At 58.6% G+C, this 17758-nt stretch overlaps 1 protein-coding gene across 1 annotated transcript in view; it reads right to left on the bottom strand.

The window, feature by feature from the left end:
* Nucleotides 1-17758, bottom strand: part of PCSK7 (proprotein convertase subtilisin/kexin type 7) — a 53227-nt gene that overhangs the window by 25030 nt on the left and 10439 nt on the right. The window contains 7 exon segments of the mRNA XM_075581693.1: nucleotides 1742-1909; nucleotides 3443-3543; nucleotides 7492-7582; nucleotides 7584-7625; nucleotides 9822-9876; nucleotides 10666-10756; nucleotides 11598-11763. Coding sequence (XP_075437808.1) covers nucleotides 1742-1909; nucleotides 3443-3543; nucleotides 7492-7582; nucleotides 7584-7625; nucleotides 9822-9876; nucleotides 10666-10756; nucleotides 11598-11763 — 714 coding nt within the window.

Below are 17758 nucleotides of genomic sequence, written 5' to 3'. Positions count from 1 at the left end.
AGACACGGCCATCGTACGGAGGGAGAGACACGGCCATCGTACGGAGGGAGAGACACGGCCATCGTACCGAGGGAGAGACACGGCCATCGTACGGAGGGAGAGACACGGCCATCGTACCGAGGGAGAGACACGGCCATCGTACCGAGGGAGAGACACGGCCATCGTACCGAGGGAGAGACACGGCCATCGTACCGAGGGAGAGACACGGCCATCGTACCGAGGGAGAGACACGGCCATCGTACGGAGGGAGAGACACGGCCATCGTACCGAGGGAGAGACACGGCCATCGTACCGAGGGAGAGACACGGCCATCGTACGGAGGGAGAGACACGGCCATCGTACGGAGGGAGAGACACGGCCATCGTACGGAGGGAGAGACACGGCCATCGTACCGAGGGAGAGACACGGCCATCGTACCGAGGGAGAGACACGGCCATCGTACCGAGGGAGAGACACGGCCATCGTACCGAGGGAGAGACACGGCCATCGTACCGAGGGAGAGACACGGCCATCGTACCGAGGGAGAGACACGGCCATCGTACCGAGGGAGAGACACGGCCATCGTACCGAGGGAGAGACACGGCCATCGTACCGAGGGAGAGACACGGCCATCGTACCGAGGGAGAGACACGGCCATCGTACCGAGGGAGAGACACGGCCATCGTACCGAGGGAGAGACACGGCCATCGTACCGCGGGAGAGACACGGCCATCGTACCGAGGGAGAGACACGGCCATCGTACCGAGGGAGAGACACGGCCATCGTACCGAGGGAGAGACACGGCCATCGTACCGAGGGAGAGACACCGCCATCGTACCGAGGGAGAGACACGGCCATCGGACCGAGGGAGAGACACGGCCATCGTACCGAGGGAGAGACACGGCCATCGTACGGAGGGAGAGACACGGCCATCGTACGGAGGGAGAGACACGGCCATCGTACCGAGGGAGAGACGGCCATCGTACCGAGGGAGAGACACGACCATCGTACCGAGGGAGAGACACGGCCATCGTACCGAGGGAGAGACACGGCCATCGTACCGAGGGAGAGACACGGCCATCGTACCGAGGGAGAGACACGGCCATCGTACCGAGGGAGAGACACGGCCATCGTACCGAGGGAGAGACACGGCCATCGTACCGAGGGAGAGACACGGCCATCGTACCGAGGGAGAGACACGGCCATCGTACCGAGGGAGAGACACGGCCATCGTACCGAGGGAGAGACACGGCCATCGGACCGCGGGAGAGACACGGCCATCGTACCGAGGGAGAGACACGGCCATCGTACCGAGGGAGAGACATGGCCATCGTACCGAGGGAGAGACACGGCCATCGTACCGAGGGAGAGACACGGCCATCGTACCGAGGGAGAGACACGGCCATCGTACCGAGGGAGAGACACGGCCATCGGACCGCGGGAGAGACACGGCCATCGTACCGAGGGAGAGACACGGCCATCGTACGGAGGGAGAGACACGGCCATCGTACCGAGGGAGAGACACGGCCATCGTACCGAGGGAGAGACACGGCCATCGTACCGAGGGAGAGACACGGCCATCGGACCGAGGGAGAGCGTGAGAACGGACACCTGGCTCTTTTAATGACAATGTAGCAGCAGTAATTATGAATCGGAGACACAGCACAGGGCTCTCCGTGTACAGTATATAATCACACGATCTTCCTGCTAACGGCACCTGTGTGGTCCCCCCACCATGTCATATCACCTGCTCCCCTCATACCTTGGTGGCTGTAAAGACTATGATATGCTGGACGTCTCTCCAGGTCAGGCATGGCCGGACCTGCAGCATCAGAGCGATCATCCCCGCCGCAATGGGGGCGGCCGCTGACGTCCCGGTGTGACCCTCTGTGCACCCTGTCCCCTTCTGCAGGTCCCAATCGGAGGTGACCTGAGTGCAGACAGGTGATAAGAAGAGAGCACGTTCAATACATGTATGGGCAGCGGGATGTGGGGGTGTACGGGGACGGGCGGCGGGGTGTGGGGGTGTACGGGGACGGGCGGCGGGGTGTGGGGGTGTACGGGGAGGGGCGGCGGGGCGTGGGGGTGTACGGGGACGGGCGGCGGGGTGTGGGGGTGTACGGGGACGGGCGGCGGGGGTGTACGGGGACGGGTGGCGGGGTGTGGGGGTGTACGGGGAGGGGCGGCGGGGCGTGGGGGTGTACGGGGACGGGCGGCGGGGGTGTACGGGGACGGGTGGCGGGGTGTGGGGGTGTACGGGGAGGGGCGGCGGGGCGTGGGGGTGTACGGGGACGGGCGGCGGGGTGTGGGGGTGTACGGGGATGGGCGGCGGGGTGTGGGGGTGTACGGGGAGGGGCGGCGGGGTGTGGGGGTGTACGGGGAGGGGCGGCGGGATGTGGGGGCGTACATGGAGGGGCGGAGGGGTGTAGGGGCGGCGGGGTGTGGGGGTGTACGGGGAGGGGCAGCGGGGTGTGGGGGTGTACGGGGAGGGGCGGCGGGGTGTGGGGGTGTATAGGAAGGGGCGGCAGGATGTGGGGGTGTATAGGAAGGGGCGGCGGGATGGATGTGGGGGTGTACGGGGAGGGGCGGCGGGGTGTGGGGGTGTACGGGGAGGGGCGGCGGGGTGTGGGGGTGTATAGGAAGGGGCGGCAGGATGTGGGGGTGTATAGGAAGGGGCGGCGGGATGGATGTGGGGGTGTACGGGGAGGGGCGGCGGGGTGTGGGGGTGTACGGGGAGGGGCGGCGGGGTGTGGGGGTGTATAGGAAGGGGCGGCAGGATGTGGGGGTGTATAGGAAGGGGCGGCGGGATGTGGGGGTGTACGGGGAGGGGCGGCGGGGTGTGGGGGTGTATGGGGAGGGGCGGCGGGGTGTAGGGGTGTACGGGGAGGGGCGGCGGGGTGTGGGGGTGTATAGGAAGGGGCGGCAGGATGTGGGGGTGTATAGGAAGGGGTGGCGGGATGTGGGGGTGTACGGGGAGGGGCGGCGGGGTGTACGGGGAGGGGCGGCGGGGTGTGGGGGTGTACAGGGAGGGGCGGCGGGGTGTGGGGGTGTATAGGAAGGGGCGGCGGGATGTGGGGGTGTACGGGGAGGGGCGGCAGGATGTGGGGTTGTACAGGGAGGGGCGGCGGGATGTGGGGGTGTACGGGGAGGGGCGGCAGGATGTGGGGGTGTATAGGAAGGGGCGGCGGGATGTGGGGGTGTACGGGGAGGGGCGGCAGGATGTGGGGGTGTATAGGAAGGGGCGGCGGGATGTGGGGGTGTACGGGGAGGGGCAGCGGGGTGTGGGGGTGTATAGGAAGGGGCGGCAGGATGTGGGGTTGTACAGGAAGGGGCGGCGGTGACAGCCAGTACCACACAATCAGCGGTTATACCCGTCTTGGCCCATGGAAGGATCTCCTGTGAGCTGCCCCGTGCCCCCCAGCACCCATGTGCCCCCCCCAGTGAGATTCACCGTGTTACTCACAATACTTCTCATCATCCTGTCGCCGCTGCTGAAGGTGACCGCGAGCATTGACGCGCACTCCTCCGCGTAGAACGGCATTTTACCGACCTCATTAACGGCGCCTGAAAAGTGAGGGGATGAGAGGGCGCAGTCAGTAACCCAGGGAGTGTAATAACTGCGCGCACTTAATAGAGGGGGCGTATAACCCAGCGCGCTTACCCACGGGACTGCGTAATAATCAGGCGCGCTTACCCACTGGGGCTGCGTAATAATCCAGCGCGCTTACCCACGGGACCGTGTAATAACCAGGCGAGCTTACCCACAGGACCGTGTAATAACCAGCGCGCTTACCCACAGGACCGTGTAATAACCAGTCGCGCTTACCCATGGGACCGTGTAATAACCAGGCGTACTTACCCACGAGCCACGTAATAACCAGGCGTACTTACCCACGAGCCACGTAATAACCAGGCGTACTTACCCACGAACCACGTAATAACCAGGCCCACTAACCCACTGGGGCCGCGTAATACCCCAGTGCACTTACCCATGGGGCCGCGACTACAACCGCGATCGGCGGTCCGTAGGGAGCTCCAGGGGAGCGTAGGGGGGCGGGGGCCATGACGGGGCAAATCTGCCCTGCCATTGGCTGCGCGCCGCCTCGCGTCGTGGCACAGGAAGACAAAATTCTTGTCTTCCCTGGCAGCGCATGCGTCACAGCGCTATGTGCGCCCACACACATACACGGCGGCCTGCCCCACAGAGGGCTGTGCTGTGAAGTGTGGCGCGCGCCGCCGTGATTACCGGGGACTCAGCGCGCGTTGGTGTTAATTATAATCGCAGGGTATGAGCCTGCAGTTGCTATACTTCAGACGCGCGCGCGGCCGGGAGCGGTGGCGCGGCAGGCCAGGGAAAAGACAATCAAATTGTATTTTCGCGCTGCAGCCATGCCGCGAACCAATCACAGCGCGGCCTAACGCTGTGACGTCAATCAAGCCCCCTAACCACGCGCGTCACCGCTTGCGCCGTAACAACTAACCGCGCACATCACGTGCTCGCGCAATGCCGGGCGCCCGCACGCGCAGCAGCGAGGACTACATTACACGCCTAAGCCGGCACAGGAATCAACAGCTGTTACACAGGCAGAGCAGGGCGGCAGCGGAGGAGCGCCCTCTGGTGGTCTGAGCCGGAAGTATTTCTTACTGCCTGTGTCCTGCTGCTAGAGCGCGCTCCTCCCCTGCTGCCCTGCTGCTAGAGCGCGCACCTCCCCTGCTGTGCTGCTGCTAGAGCGCGCACCTCCCCTGCTGTGCTGCTGCTAGAGCGCGCACCTCCCCTGCTGTGCTGCTGCTAGAGCGCGCACCTGCCCTGCTGCTAGAGCGCGCACCTCCCCTGCTGTGCTGCTGCTAGAGCGCGCACCTGCCCTGCTGCTAGAGCGCGCTCCTCCCCTGCTGTCCTGCTGCTAGAGCGCGCTCCTCCCGCTGCCCTGCTGCTAGAGCGCGCTCCTCCCCTGCTGTCCTGCTGCTAGAGCGCGCTCCTCCCCTGCTGCCCTGCTGCTAGAGCGCGCACCTCCCCTGCTGTGCTGCTGCTAGAGCGCGCACCTCCCCTGCTGTGCTGCTGCTAGAGCACGCTTCTCCCCTGCTGTGCTGCTGCTAGAGCGCGCTCCTCCCCTGCTGTCCACGTGTGCTCCTCCCCTGCTGTCCACGTGTGCTCCTCCCCTGCTGCCCGAGCACGCTCCTCCCCTGCTGCCCGAGCGCGCTCCTCCCCTGCTGCCCGAGCGTGGCTCCTCCCCTGCTGCCCGAGCATGCTCCTCCCCTGCTGCCCGAGCATGCTCCTCCCCTGCTGCCCGAGCGCGCTCCTCCCCTGCTGCCCGAGCGCGCTCCTCCCCTGCTGCCCGAGCGCGCTCCTCCCCTGCTGCCCGAGCGTGCTCCTCCCCTGCTGCCCGAGCGTGCTCCTCCCCTGCTGCCCGAGCGTGCTCCTCCCCTGCTGCCCGAGCGTGCTCCTCCCCTGCTGCCCGAGCGTGCTCCTCCCCTGCTGCCCGAGCGTGCTCCTCCCCTGCTGCCCGAGCGTGCTCCTCCCTGCTGCCCGAGCGCGCTCCTCCCCTGCTGCCCGAGCATGCTCCTCCCCTGCTGCCCGAGCATGCTCCTCCACTGCTGCCCGAGTATGCTCCTCCCCTGCTGCCCGAGCATGCTCCTCCCCTGCTGCCCGAGCATGCTCCTCCACTGCTGCCCGAGCATGCTCCTCCCCTGCTGCCCGAGCATGCTCCTCCCCTGCTGTGCTGTGTAACAGCTGCTGATTCCTCTGCCGGCTTATTCTCCTGTTTAGCGCCGGGGGCCCGCCACCGAATACCATCTCCCCCCGCATCTCTGAAGGGAGCACGGGCTATAGATACGCCATGGTCCCTGTGTAATAGAGCGCACTTACCTATAGTGACCGTGTAATAACGCGCACACTTACCTATAGTCCCTGTGTAATAACGCGCACACTTACCTATAGTCCCCGTGTAATAACTTGCACACTTACCTATAGTCCCCGTATAATAACTTGCACACTTACTTATAGTCCCCGTGTAATAACGCGCACACTTACCTATAGTCCCCGTGTAATAACGCGCACACTTACCTATAGTCCCCGTGTAATAACGCGCACACTTACCTATAGTCCCCGTGTAATAACGCGCACACTTACCTATAGTCCCCGTGTAAAAACTTGCACACTTACATATAGTCCCCGTGTAATAACGCGCACACTTACCTATAGTCCCCGTGTAAAAACTTGCACACTTACATATAGTCCCCGTGTAATAACGCGCACACTTACCTATAGTGACCGTGTAATAACGCGCACACTTACCTATAGTCCCCAGGTAATAACTTGCACACTTACCTATAGTGACCGTGTAATAACACGCACACTTACCTATAGTCCCCGTGTAATAACGCGCACACTTACCTATAGTTCCCAGGTAATAACGTGCACACTTACCTATAGTGACCGTGTAATAACGTGCACACTTACCTATAGTGACAGTGCGAGAACACGCACACTTACCTATAGTCCGTTTGTAATAACGTGCACACTTCCTTTAGTCCCCGTGTAATAACGCGCACACTTACCTATAGGCCCAGTGTAATAACGCGCACACTTACCTATGGTCCCCGTGTAATAACGCGCACACTTACCTATAGTCCCCGTGTAATAACGCGCACACTTACCTATAGTGACCGTGTAATAACGCGCACACTTACCTATATTCCCTGTGTAATAACGCGCACTTACCTATAGTCCCTGTGTAATAACGCGCACACTTACCTATAGTCCCCCGTGTAATAACACGCACACTTACCTATAGTGACCGTGTAATAACTTGCACACTTACCTATAGTCCCCGTGTAATAACGCGCACACTTACCTATAGTCCCCGTGTAATAACGCGCACACTTACCTATAGTCCCTGTGTAATAACGCGCACACTTAGCTATAGCCCCCGTGTAATAACGCGCACACTTACCTATAGTCCCTGTGTAATAACGCGCACACTTACCTATAGTCCCCGTGTAATAACGCGCACACTTACCTATAGGCCCAGTGTAATAACGCGCACACTTACCTATGGTCCCCGTGTAATAACGCGCACACTTACCTATAGTCCCCGTGTAATAACGCGCACACTTACCTATAGTGACCGTGTAATAACGCGCACACTTACCTATAGTCCCTGTGTAATAACGCGCACACTTACCTATAGTCCCTGTGTAATAACGCGCACACTTACCTATAGTCCCCGTGTAATAACGCGCACACTTACCTATAGTGACCGTGTAATAACTTGCACACTTACCTATAGTCCCCGTGTAATAACGCGCACACTTACCTATAGTCCCCGTGTAATAACGCGCACACTTACCTATAGTCCCTGTGTAATAACGCGCACACTTACCTATAGTCCCCCGTGTAATAACGCGCACACTTACCTATAGTGACCGTGTAATAACGTGCACACTTACCTATAGTCCCCGTGTAATAACTTGCACACTTACCTATAGTCCCCGTGTAATAACTTGCACACTTACCTATAGTGACCGTGTAGATGGAGTTTGCGTATCCATCGTAGTTATCGTGGTATTGGCCTCCGTTGCCGCTGGCAACCACAAATATACTGCCCAAAGCCCCTGCGTCCGGCTATCACCCCGTGCTGGAGCGCGGCCTGGCGAGCGAGGGGAGCGCGGTGAGAGAGAGAGAGATATATCCTATACTACTGCGTGGGCACAGGCTGCACATATTGTGCCCAAAGTATTGCACTAAATAACCATATTTATGAAGAAATAATATAGATAAAATACATATTAATGTATTAAATAATTTGTCATATTGAAAGTAGCACTGGGGCCTATACATCTGTGTCACTGTGTCACCCTGCGGGGGGGAGTGACAGACTCACAGCTCCCTTCTGTCTGTGTCACTGTCACCCTATGGGGGGGAGGGACAGACTCATAGCTCCCTTCTGTCTGTGTCACTGTGTCACCCTGCGGGGGGAGGGACAGACTCATGGCTCCCTTCTGTCTGTGTCACCCTGCGGGGGGAGGGACAGACTCATAGCTCCCTTCTGTCTGTGTCACCCTGCAGGGGGAGGGACAGACTCATAGCTCCCTTCTGTCTGTGTCACCCTGCGGGGGGGAGGGACAGACTCATAGCTCCCTTCTGTCTGTGTCACTGTGTCACCCTGCGGGGGGAGGGACAGACTCATAGCTCCTTTCTGTCTGTGTCACTGTGTCACCCTGCGGGGGGAGGGTCAGGCTCATAGCTCCCTTCTGTCTGTGTCACTGTGTCACCCTGCGGAAGTGAGGGACAGACTCATAGCTCCCTTCTGTCTGTGTCACTGTGTCACCCTGCGGGGGGAGGGTCAGGCTCATAGCTCCCTTCTGTCTGTGTCACTGTGTCACCCTGCGGGGGGGAGGGACAGACTCATAGCTCCCTTCTGTCTGTGTCCCCTGTGGGGGGGGATAGGGGGGGACAGACTCATAGCTCCCTTCTGTCTGTGTCACTGTGTCACCCTGCGGGGGGAGGGACAGACTCATAGCTCCCTTCTGTCTGTGTCACCGTGTCACCCTGCGGGAGGAGGGACAGACTCATAGCTCCCTTCTGTCTGTCACCCTGCGGGGGGAGGGACAGACTCATAGCTCCCTTCTGTCTGTGGCAGGAGGCTATGTTGGGGGGGATGTTGGGGGTGACAGGGGGGTATGTTGGGGGGGTATGTTGGGGGTGAAAGGGGGGTATGTTGGGGGTGACAGGGGGGTATGTTGGGGGGCTATGTTGGGGGCATGTTGTGGGTGTATGTTGGGGGTGGCAGGAGGCTATGTTGGGGGGGTATGTTGGGGGTGGCAGGAGGCTATGTTGGGGGTGACTGGGGGGTATGTTGGGAGGGTATGTTGGGGGTGGCAGGAGGCTATGTTGGGGGTGACAGGAGGCTATGTTGGGGGGGTATGTTGGGGGTGACAGGGGGTATGTTGGGGGGGGTATGTTGGGGGTGGCAGGAGGCTATGTTGGGGGGGGGGTATGTTGGGGGTGGCAGGAGGCTATGTTGGGGTGGTATGTTGGGGGTGGCAGGAGGCTATGTTGGGGGGGTATGTTGGGGGCTGACAGGGGGGGTATGTTGGGGGGTGGCAGGAGGCTATGTTAGGGGGGGTATGTTGGGGGATAGCAGGAGGCTATGTTGGGGGGGTATGTTGGGGGTGGCAGGAGGCTATGTTGGGGGGGTATGTTGGGGGTGGCAGGAGGCTATGTTGGGGGGGTATGTTGGGGGATGGCAGGAGGCTATGTTGGGGGGGTATGTTGGGGGTGACAGGGGGGTATGTTGGGGGGGTATGTTGGGGAGGTGGCAGGAGGCTATGTTGGGGGGGTATGTTGGGGGTGACAGGGGGGGTATGTTGGGGGGTTATGTTGGGGGTGGCAGGAGGCTATGTTGGGGGTGACAGGGGGGTATGTTGGGGGGGATATGTTGGGGGTGACAGGGGGGTATGTTGGGGGTGGCAGGAGGCTATGTTGGGGGTGGCAGGAGGCTATGTTGGGGGTGGCAGGAGGCTATGTTGGGGGGGGTATGTTGGGGGTGACAGGGGGGTATGTTGGGGGGTTATGTTGGGGGTGGCAGGAGGCTATGTTGGGGGGGTATGTTGGGGGTGACAGGGGGGTATGTTGGGGGTGGCAGGAGGCTATGTTGGGGGGGTATGTTGGGGGTGACAGGGGGGTATGTTGGGGGGTATGTTGGGGGGTGGCAGGAGGCTATTTTGGGGGTGACAGAGGGGTATGTTGGGGGGGACAGGAGGGTATGTTGGGGGGGGGTATGTTGGGGGTGGCAGGAGGCTATGTTGGGCGGTAATGGAGGGTGACAGGGGGTAGTTAGTACCTTGCCAAGCTGGTGGGGTCCATCAACTGTTTTCCCATCATCATCAGGTCCCCAACTGTGAGAAGAGAGAGAATGCAGTAATGGTGAAAACACACACACAGACACCCACACAGACACCCACACACACACCCACACCGCCCCCCCCCAACACCCACCGACCCCCCCCCCAATACACACACAGACCCACACACACACACACACCCTGATCCCCCCCCCCCCACACACACACACCCTGACCCCCCCCCCCACACACACACAGACACCCGACCATACACACACACACACACACACCCCGACCCCCCCAACACCCCACACACACCGACCCCCCCCCAAAACACACACACTGACACCCCCCCCAACATACACACTGACACCCCCCCAACACACACACACACACACTCTCTGCCACACGCAGACTCTCACACGCACACACACACGCACACAGACACACACACACACTGACAACCCCCCATACACACACAGAGACACAGAGACACAGAGACACAGAGACACACACACACACACACACACACACACACAGAGACTCACACACAGACTCTCACACATACACACACACAGACTCACAGCCTCCTCCCCCCCCCACACACACACACTGCACCCCCCCCACACACACACTGAAACACACCCACACTGTCCTCCCACACACACACACACTGCCCCCCCCCACACACACACACTGCCCCCCTACACACATACACTGCCCCCCTACACACACTGCCCCCCTACACACACTGCCCCCACCACCACACATACACACTGCCCCACCACCACACACACACACACACACTGCCCCACAGACACAGACACACACACAATTTCTCACCTGCAGCTGTAGATGTCGTTGATCTGATAGTGCTTATTGAATGCGATGGCTTCCATGCTGTCTGTCAGCGGCCCGTCAAGCACACGGATCCCTGAGGGAAACCAAACACGTCAGTGCGTGCGTGGGAGCAGCGCGGGGGCAGGAGCAGGGGCGGCGCGGGTGGGAGTGGAGAGGGGGTGGGAGTGGGGGCGGCGCGGGGTGGGAGTGGAGAGAGGGAGGTGGGAGCGGGGGCGGCGCGGACGTGGGAGCGTTGCGGGGTGGAAGCGGCGCAGGGGTGGGGGGCGGCGCGGGAGCAGCGTGAGAGTGGCGCATAGGTGGAGGCAGGAGTTGAGGCGGGAGTGGGGGCGGCGCAAGGGTGGGAGTGGGGGCAGCGTGGGGGTGGGAGTGGCACGGGGGTGGGAGCGGCGCGGGGTGGGAGCGGGGGCGGGAGTGGTGGGAGTGGCGTGGAGGTGGGGGGCGGCGCGGGAGCATCGCGGGGTGGAGGCGGCGCGGGGGTGGGAGCGGCGCAGGGGTGGGAGCGGGGGCAGGAGTGGTGTGAGTGGCGCGGGGGTGGGAGCGGGGGCGGGAGTGGTGGGAGTGGCGTGGAGGTGGGGGCGGCGCGGGAGCATCGCGGGGTGGAGGCGGCGGCGGGGGTGGGAGCGGCGCAGGGGTGGGAGCGGGGGCAGGAGTGGTGTGAGTGGCGCGGGGGTGGGAGCGGGGGCGGGAGTGGTGGGAGTGGCGTGGAGGTGGGGGGCGGCGCGGGAGCATCGCGGGGTGGAGGCGGCGCGGGGGTTGGAGCGGCGCGGGGGTGGGAGCGGGGGGGCGGGAGTGGTGTGAGTGGCGCGGAGGTTGGGGCGGCGCGGGGGGTGGGAGTGGTGGCGGCGCAGGGGCGGGTCGGGGCGTGGGAATGACAGTACCAGCGCCTCCCACTGTACGGTTCAGGACTCACACACCTGCGATGCGGCACCCGTACGCCACGCCCACTGCGCAGAAGCTGTTGTTGGGCACGGCCGCGATCTCTCCGGCGCAGCGTGTGCCGTGGTGATTGTCGCTCTCGCTGTCGGGGTGCGGCATGGGGTCGGGGTCGTTGGAGTTCAGGTCGTAGCTGCCCTCGGGACTCTACGACATCCACGTTTGTCAGTGTCAGATCCCGAACACACACATGTAGTCACATGTTCTCCCGCAGGGAGTCAGACATACACACACACACACGTACAATCACATGTTCTCCCGCAGGGAGCCAGACACACACACACACACACGTACGTACAATCACATGTTCTCCCGCAGGAGTCAGACACACACACGTACGTACAATCACATGTTCTCCCGCAGGGAGCCAGACACACACACACACACACACACACACACACGTACAATCACATGTTCTCCCGCAGGGAGTCAGACACACACACACACGTACGTACAATCACATGTTCTCCCGCAGGGAGCCAGACACACACACACACACACACACGTACGTACAATCACATGTTCTCCCGCAGGGAGTCAGACACACACACACACGTACGTACAATCACATGTTCTCCCGCAGGGAGTCAGACACACACACACACGTACGTACAATCACATGTTCTCCCGCAGGGAGCCAGACACACACACACACACACACACACACGTACGTACAATCACATGTTCTCCCGCAGGGAGTCAGACACACACACACACGTACGTACAATCACATGTTCTCCCGCAGGGAGCCAGACACACACACACACACACACACGTACGTACAATCACATGTTCTCCCGCAGGGAGTCAGACACACACACACACACACACGTACAATCACATGTTCTCCCGCAGGGAGCCAGACACACACACACACACGTACGTACAATCACATGTTCTCCCGCAGGGAGTCAGACACACACACACACGTATGTACAGTCACATGTTCTCCCGCAGGGAGTCAGACACACACACACACACACGTACGTACAATCACATGTTCTCCCGCAGGGAGTCAGACAGACACACACACGTACGTACAATCACATGTTCTCCCGCAGGGAGTCAGACACACACACACGTACAATCACATGTTCTCCCGCAGGGAGTCAGACACACACACATACGTACAATCACATGTTCTCCCGTAGGGAGTCAGACACACATGTAGTCACATGTTCTCCCGTAGGGAGTCAGACACACACACACGTAGTCACATGTTCTCCCGTAGGGAGTCAGACACACACACACACGCACAGTCACATGTTCTCCCGTAGGGAGTCAGACAGACACACACGTACAGTCACATGTTCTCCCGTAGGGAGTCAGACACACAGACACGTACAGTCACATGTTCTCACATAGGGAGTCAGACAGACACACGCACACACACATGTACAGTCACATGTTCTCCCGTAGGGAGTCAGACACACAGACACGTGCAGTCACATGTTCTCCCGTAGGGAGTCAGACACACAGACACACGCACACGTACAGTCACATGTTCTCCCGTAGGGAGTCAGACAGACACACACACACACACACGTACAATCACATGTTCTCCCGCAGGGAGTCAGACACACACACACACACGTACGTACAATCACATGTTCTCCCGCAGGGAGCCAGACACACACACACACACACACGTACGTACAATCACATGTTCTCCCGCAGGGAGTCAGACACACACACACACACGTACGTACAATCACATGTTCTCCCGTAGGGAGTCAGACACACACACACGTAGTCACATGTTCTCCCGTAGGGAGTCAGACACACACACACGTAGTCACATGTTCTCCCGTAGGGAGTCAGACACACACACGCACAGTCACATGTTCTCCCGTAGGGAGTCAGACAGACACACACACGTACAGTCACATGTTCTCCCCTAGGGAGTCAGACACACAGACACGTACAGTCACATGTTCTCACATAGGAAGTCAGACAGACACACGCACACACACATGTACAGTCACATGTTCTCCCGTAGGGAGTCAGACACACAGACACGTGCAGTCACATGTTCTCCCGTAGGGAGTCAGACACACACACACACACGTACGTACGTACAATCACATGTTCTCCCGCAGGGAGTCAGACACACACACGTACGTACAATCACATGTTCTCCCGCAGGGAGTCAGACACACACACACACGTACGTACAATCACATGTTCTCCCGCAGGGAGTCAGACACACACACACACACGTACGTACAATCACATGTTCTCCCGAAGGGAGTCAGACACACACACACACACACACACAAGTACAATCACATGTTCTCCCGCAGGGAGCCAGACACACACACACACACACACACACACACACGTACAATCACATGTTCTCCCGCAGGGAGTCAGACACACACGTACGTACAATCACATGTTCTCCCGCAGGGAGTCAGACACACACACGTACAATCACATGTTCTCCCGCAGGGAGTCAGACACACACACACACGTACGTACAATCACATGTTCTCCCGCAGGGAGTCAGACACACACACGTACAATCACATGTTCTCCCGCAGGGAGTCAGACACACACACACACACGTACGTACAATCACATGTTCTCCCGCAGGGAGTCAGACACACACACACACGTACGTACAATCACATGTTCTCCCGCAGGGAGTCAGACACACACACACACACACGTAAAATCACATGTTCTCCCGCAGGGAGTCAGACACACACACATACGTACAATCACATGTTCTCCCGTAGGGAGTCAGACACACACACACGTAGTCACATGTTCTCCCGTAGGGAGTCAGACACACACACACGTAGTCACATGTTCTCCCGAAGGGAGTCAGACACACACACACACACGCACAGTCACATGTTCTCCCGTAGGGAGTCAGACACACAGACACGTACAGTCACATGTTCTCACATAGGGAGTCAGACAGACACACACATGTACAGTCACATGTTCTCCCGTAGAGAGTCAGACACACAGACACGTACAGTCACATGTTCTCCCGTAGGGAGTCAGACAGACACACACACGTACAGTCACATGTTCTCCCGTAGGGAGTCAGACAGACACACACACGTACAGTCACATGTTCTCCCGTAGGGAGTCAGACACACAGACACACGCACACGTACAGTCACATGTTCTCCCGTAGGGAGTCAGACACACAGACACACGCACACGTACAGTCACATGTTCTCCCGTAGGGAGTCAGACAGACACACACACACGTACAGTCACATGTTCTCCCGTAGGGAGTCAGACACACACACACACACACGTACAATCACATGTTCTCCCGCAGGGAGTCAGACACACACACACACACACACACGTACAATCACATGTTCTCCCGCAGGGAGTCAGACACACACACACGTACAGTCACATGTTCTCCCGTAGGGAGTCAGACACACACGTACAATCACATGTTCTCCCGTAGGGAGTCAGACACACACACACGTAGTCACATGTTCTCCCGTAGGGAGTCAGACACACACACACGTAGTCACATGTTCTCCCGTAGGGAGTCAGACAGACACACACACGTACAGTCACATGTTCTCTCATAGGGAGTCAGACAGACACACACACGTACAGTCACATGTTCTCCCGTAGGGAGTCAGACACACAGACACGTACAGTCACATGTTCTCCCGTAGGGAGTCAGACAGACACACACACACGTACAGTCACATGTTCTCCCGTAGGGAGTCAGACACACACATGTACAGTCACATGTTCTCCCGTAGGGAGTCAGACACACAGACACGTACAGTCACATGTTCTCCCGTAGGGAGTCAGACAGACACACACACACGTACAGTCACATGTTCTCCCGTAGGGAGTCAGACACACGCACACACACATGTACAGTCACATGTTCTCCCGTAGAGAGTCAGACAGACACACACACACGTAGTCACATGTTCTCCCGTAGGGTGTCAGACAGACACACACACACGTAGTCACATGTTCTCCCGTAGGGAGTCAGACAGACACACACACGTACAGTCACATGTTCTCCCGTAGGGAGTCAGACAGACACACACACGTACAGTCACATGTTCTCCCGTAGGGAGTCAGACAGACACACACACGTACAGTCACATGTTCTCCCCTAGGGAGTCAGACACACAGACACGTACAGTCACATGTTCTCCCGTAGGGAGTCAGACACACACACATGTACAGTCACATGTTCTCCCGTAGAGAGTCAGACAGACACACACACACGTAGTCACAAGTTCTCCCGTAGGGTGTCAGACAGACACACACACACGTAGTCACATGTTCTCCCGTAGGGAGTCAGACACACACACACACGTACAGTCACATGTTCTCCCGTAGGGAGTCAGACAGACACACACACGTACAGTCACATGTTCTCCCGTAGGGAGTCAGACAGACACACACACGTACAGTCACATGTTCTCCCCTAGGGAGTCAGACAGACACACACACACACGTACAGTCACATGTTCTCCCGTAGGGAGTCAGACAGACAGACACACACACACGTAGTCACATATTCTCCCGTAGGGAGTCAGACAGACACACACACGTACAGTCACATGTTCTCCCGTAGGAAGTCAGACACACACACACACGTACAGTCACATGTTCTCCCGTAGGGAGTCAGACACACACATGTACAGTCACATGTTCTCCCGTAGGGAGTCAAACACACAGACACGTACAGTCACATGTTCTCCCGTAGGGAGTCAGACAGACACACACACACACGTACAGTCACATGTTCTCCCGTAGGGAGTCAGACACACGCACACACACATGTACAGTCACATGTTCTCCCGTAGAGAGTCAGACAGACACACACACACGTACAGTCACATGTTCTCCCGTAGGGAGTCAGACAGACACACACACACACACGTACAGTCACATGTTCTCCCGTAGGGAGTCAGACACACACATGTACAGTCACATGTTCTCCCGTAGGGAGTCAGACACACAGACACGTACAGTCACATGTTCTCCTGTAGGGAGTCAGACAGACACACACACACACACACGTACAGTCACATGTTCTCCCGTAGAGAGTCAGACAGACACACACACACGTACAGTCACATGTTCTCCCGTAGGGAGTCAGACAGACACACACACACGTACAGTTACATGTTCTCCCGTAGGGAGTCAGACAGACACACACACACGTAGTCACATGTTCTCCCGTAGGGAGTCAGACAGACACACACACGTACAGTCACATGTTCTCCCGTAGGGAGTCAGACAGACACACACACGCACAGTCACATGTTCTCCCGTAGGGAGTCAGACAGACAGACACACACACAGACACGTACAGTCACATGTTCTCCCGTAGGGAGACAGACACACACACACGTACAGTCACATGTTCTCCCGTATGGAGTCAGACAGACACACACACGTACAGTCACATGTTCTCCCGTAGGGAGACAGACACACAGACACGTACAGTCACATGTTCTCCCGTAGGGAGTCAGACACACGCACACGTACAGTCACATGTTCTCCCGTAGGGAGTCAGACACACAGACACACGCACACGTACAGTCACATGTTCTCCCCTAGGGAGTCAGACACACAGACACGTACAGTCACATGTTCTCCCGTAGGGAGTCAGACACACGTACACGTACAGTCACATGTTCTCCCGTAGGGAGTCAGACACACACATACATACACGTACAGTCACATGTTCTCCCGTAGGCAGTCAAACAGACACACACACACGTAGTCACATGTTCTCCCGTAGGGTGTCAGACACACACACACACACACGTACAGTTACACGTTCTCCCGTAGGGAGTCAGACACACACACACACGTAGTCACATGTTCTCCCCTAGGGAGTCAGGCACACACACGTACACGTACAGTCACATGTTCTCCCGTAGGGAGTCAGACACACACACACACGTACAGTCACACGTTCTCCCGTAGGGAGTCAGACACACACACGCAGTCACATGTTCTCCCGTAGGGAGTCAGACACACACACACACATGTACAGTCACATGTTCTCCCGTAGGGAGTCAGACACACACACACGTACAGTCACATGTTCTCCTCTAGGGTGTCAGACAGACACACACACACACACATGTTCTCCCGTAGGGAGTCAGACACACACACA

This window comes from Ascaphus truei, unplaced genomic scaffold, assembly GCF_040206685.1.
Source record: "Ascaphus truei isolate aAscTru1 unplaced genomic scaffold, aAscTru1.hap1 HAP1_SCAFFOLD_1486, whole genome shotgun sequence".
Taxonomy (NCBI): Eukaryota; Metazoa; Chordata; class Amphibia; order Anura; family Ascaphidae; genus Ascaphus; species Ascaphus truei.
Note: the sequence above shows the minus strand (reverse complement) of the source record. Positions and strands in the feature narration are given on the sequence as shown.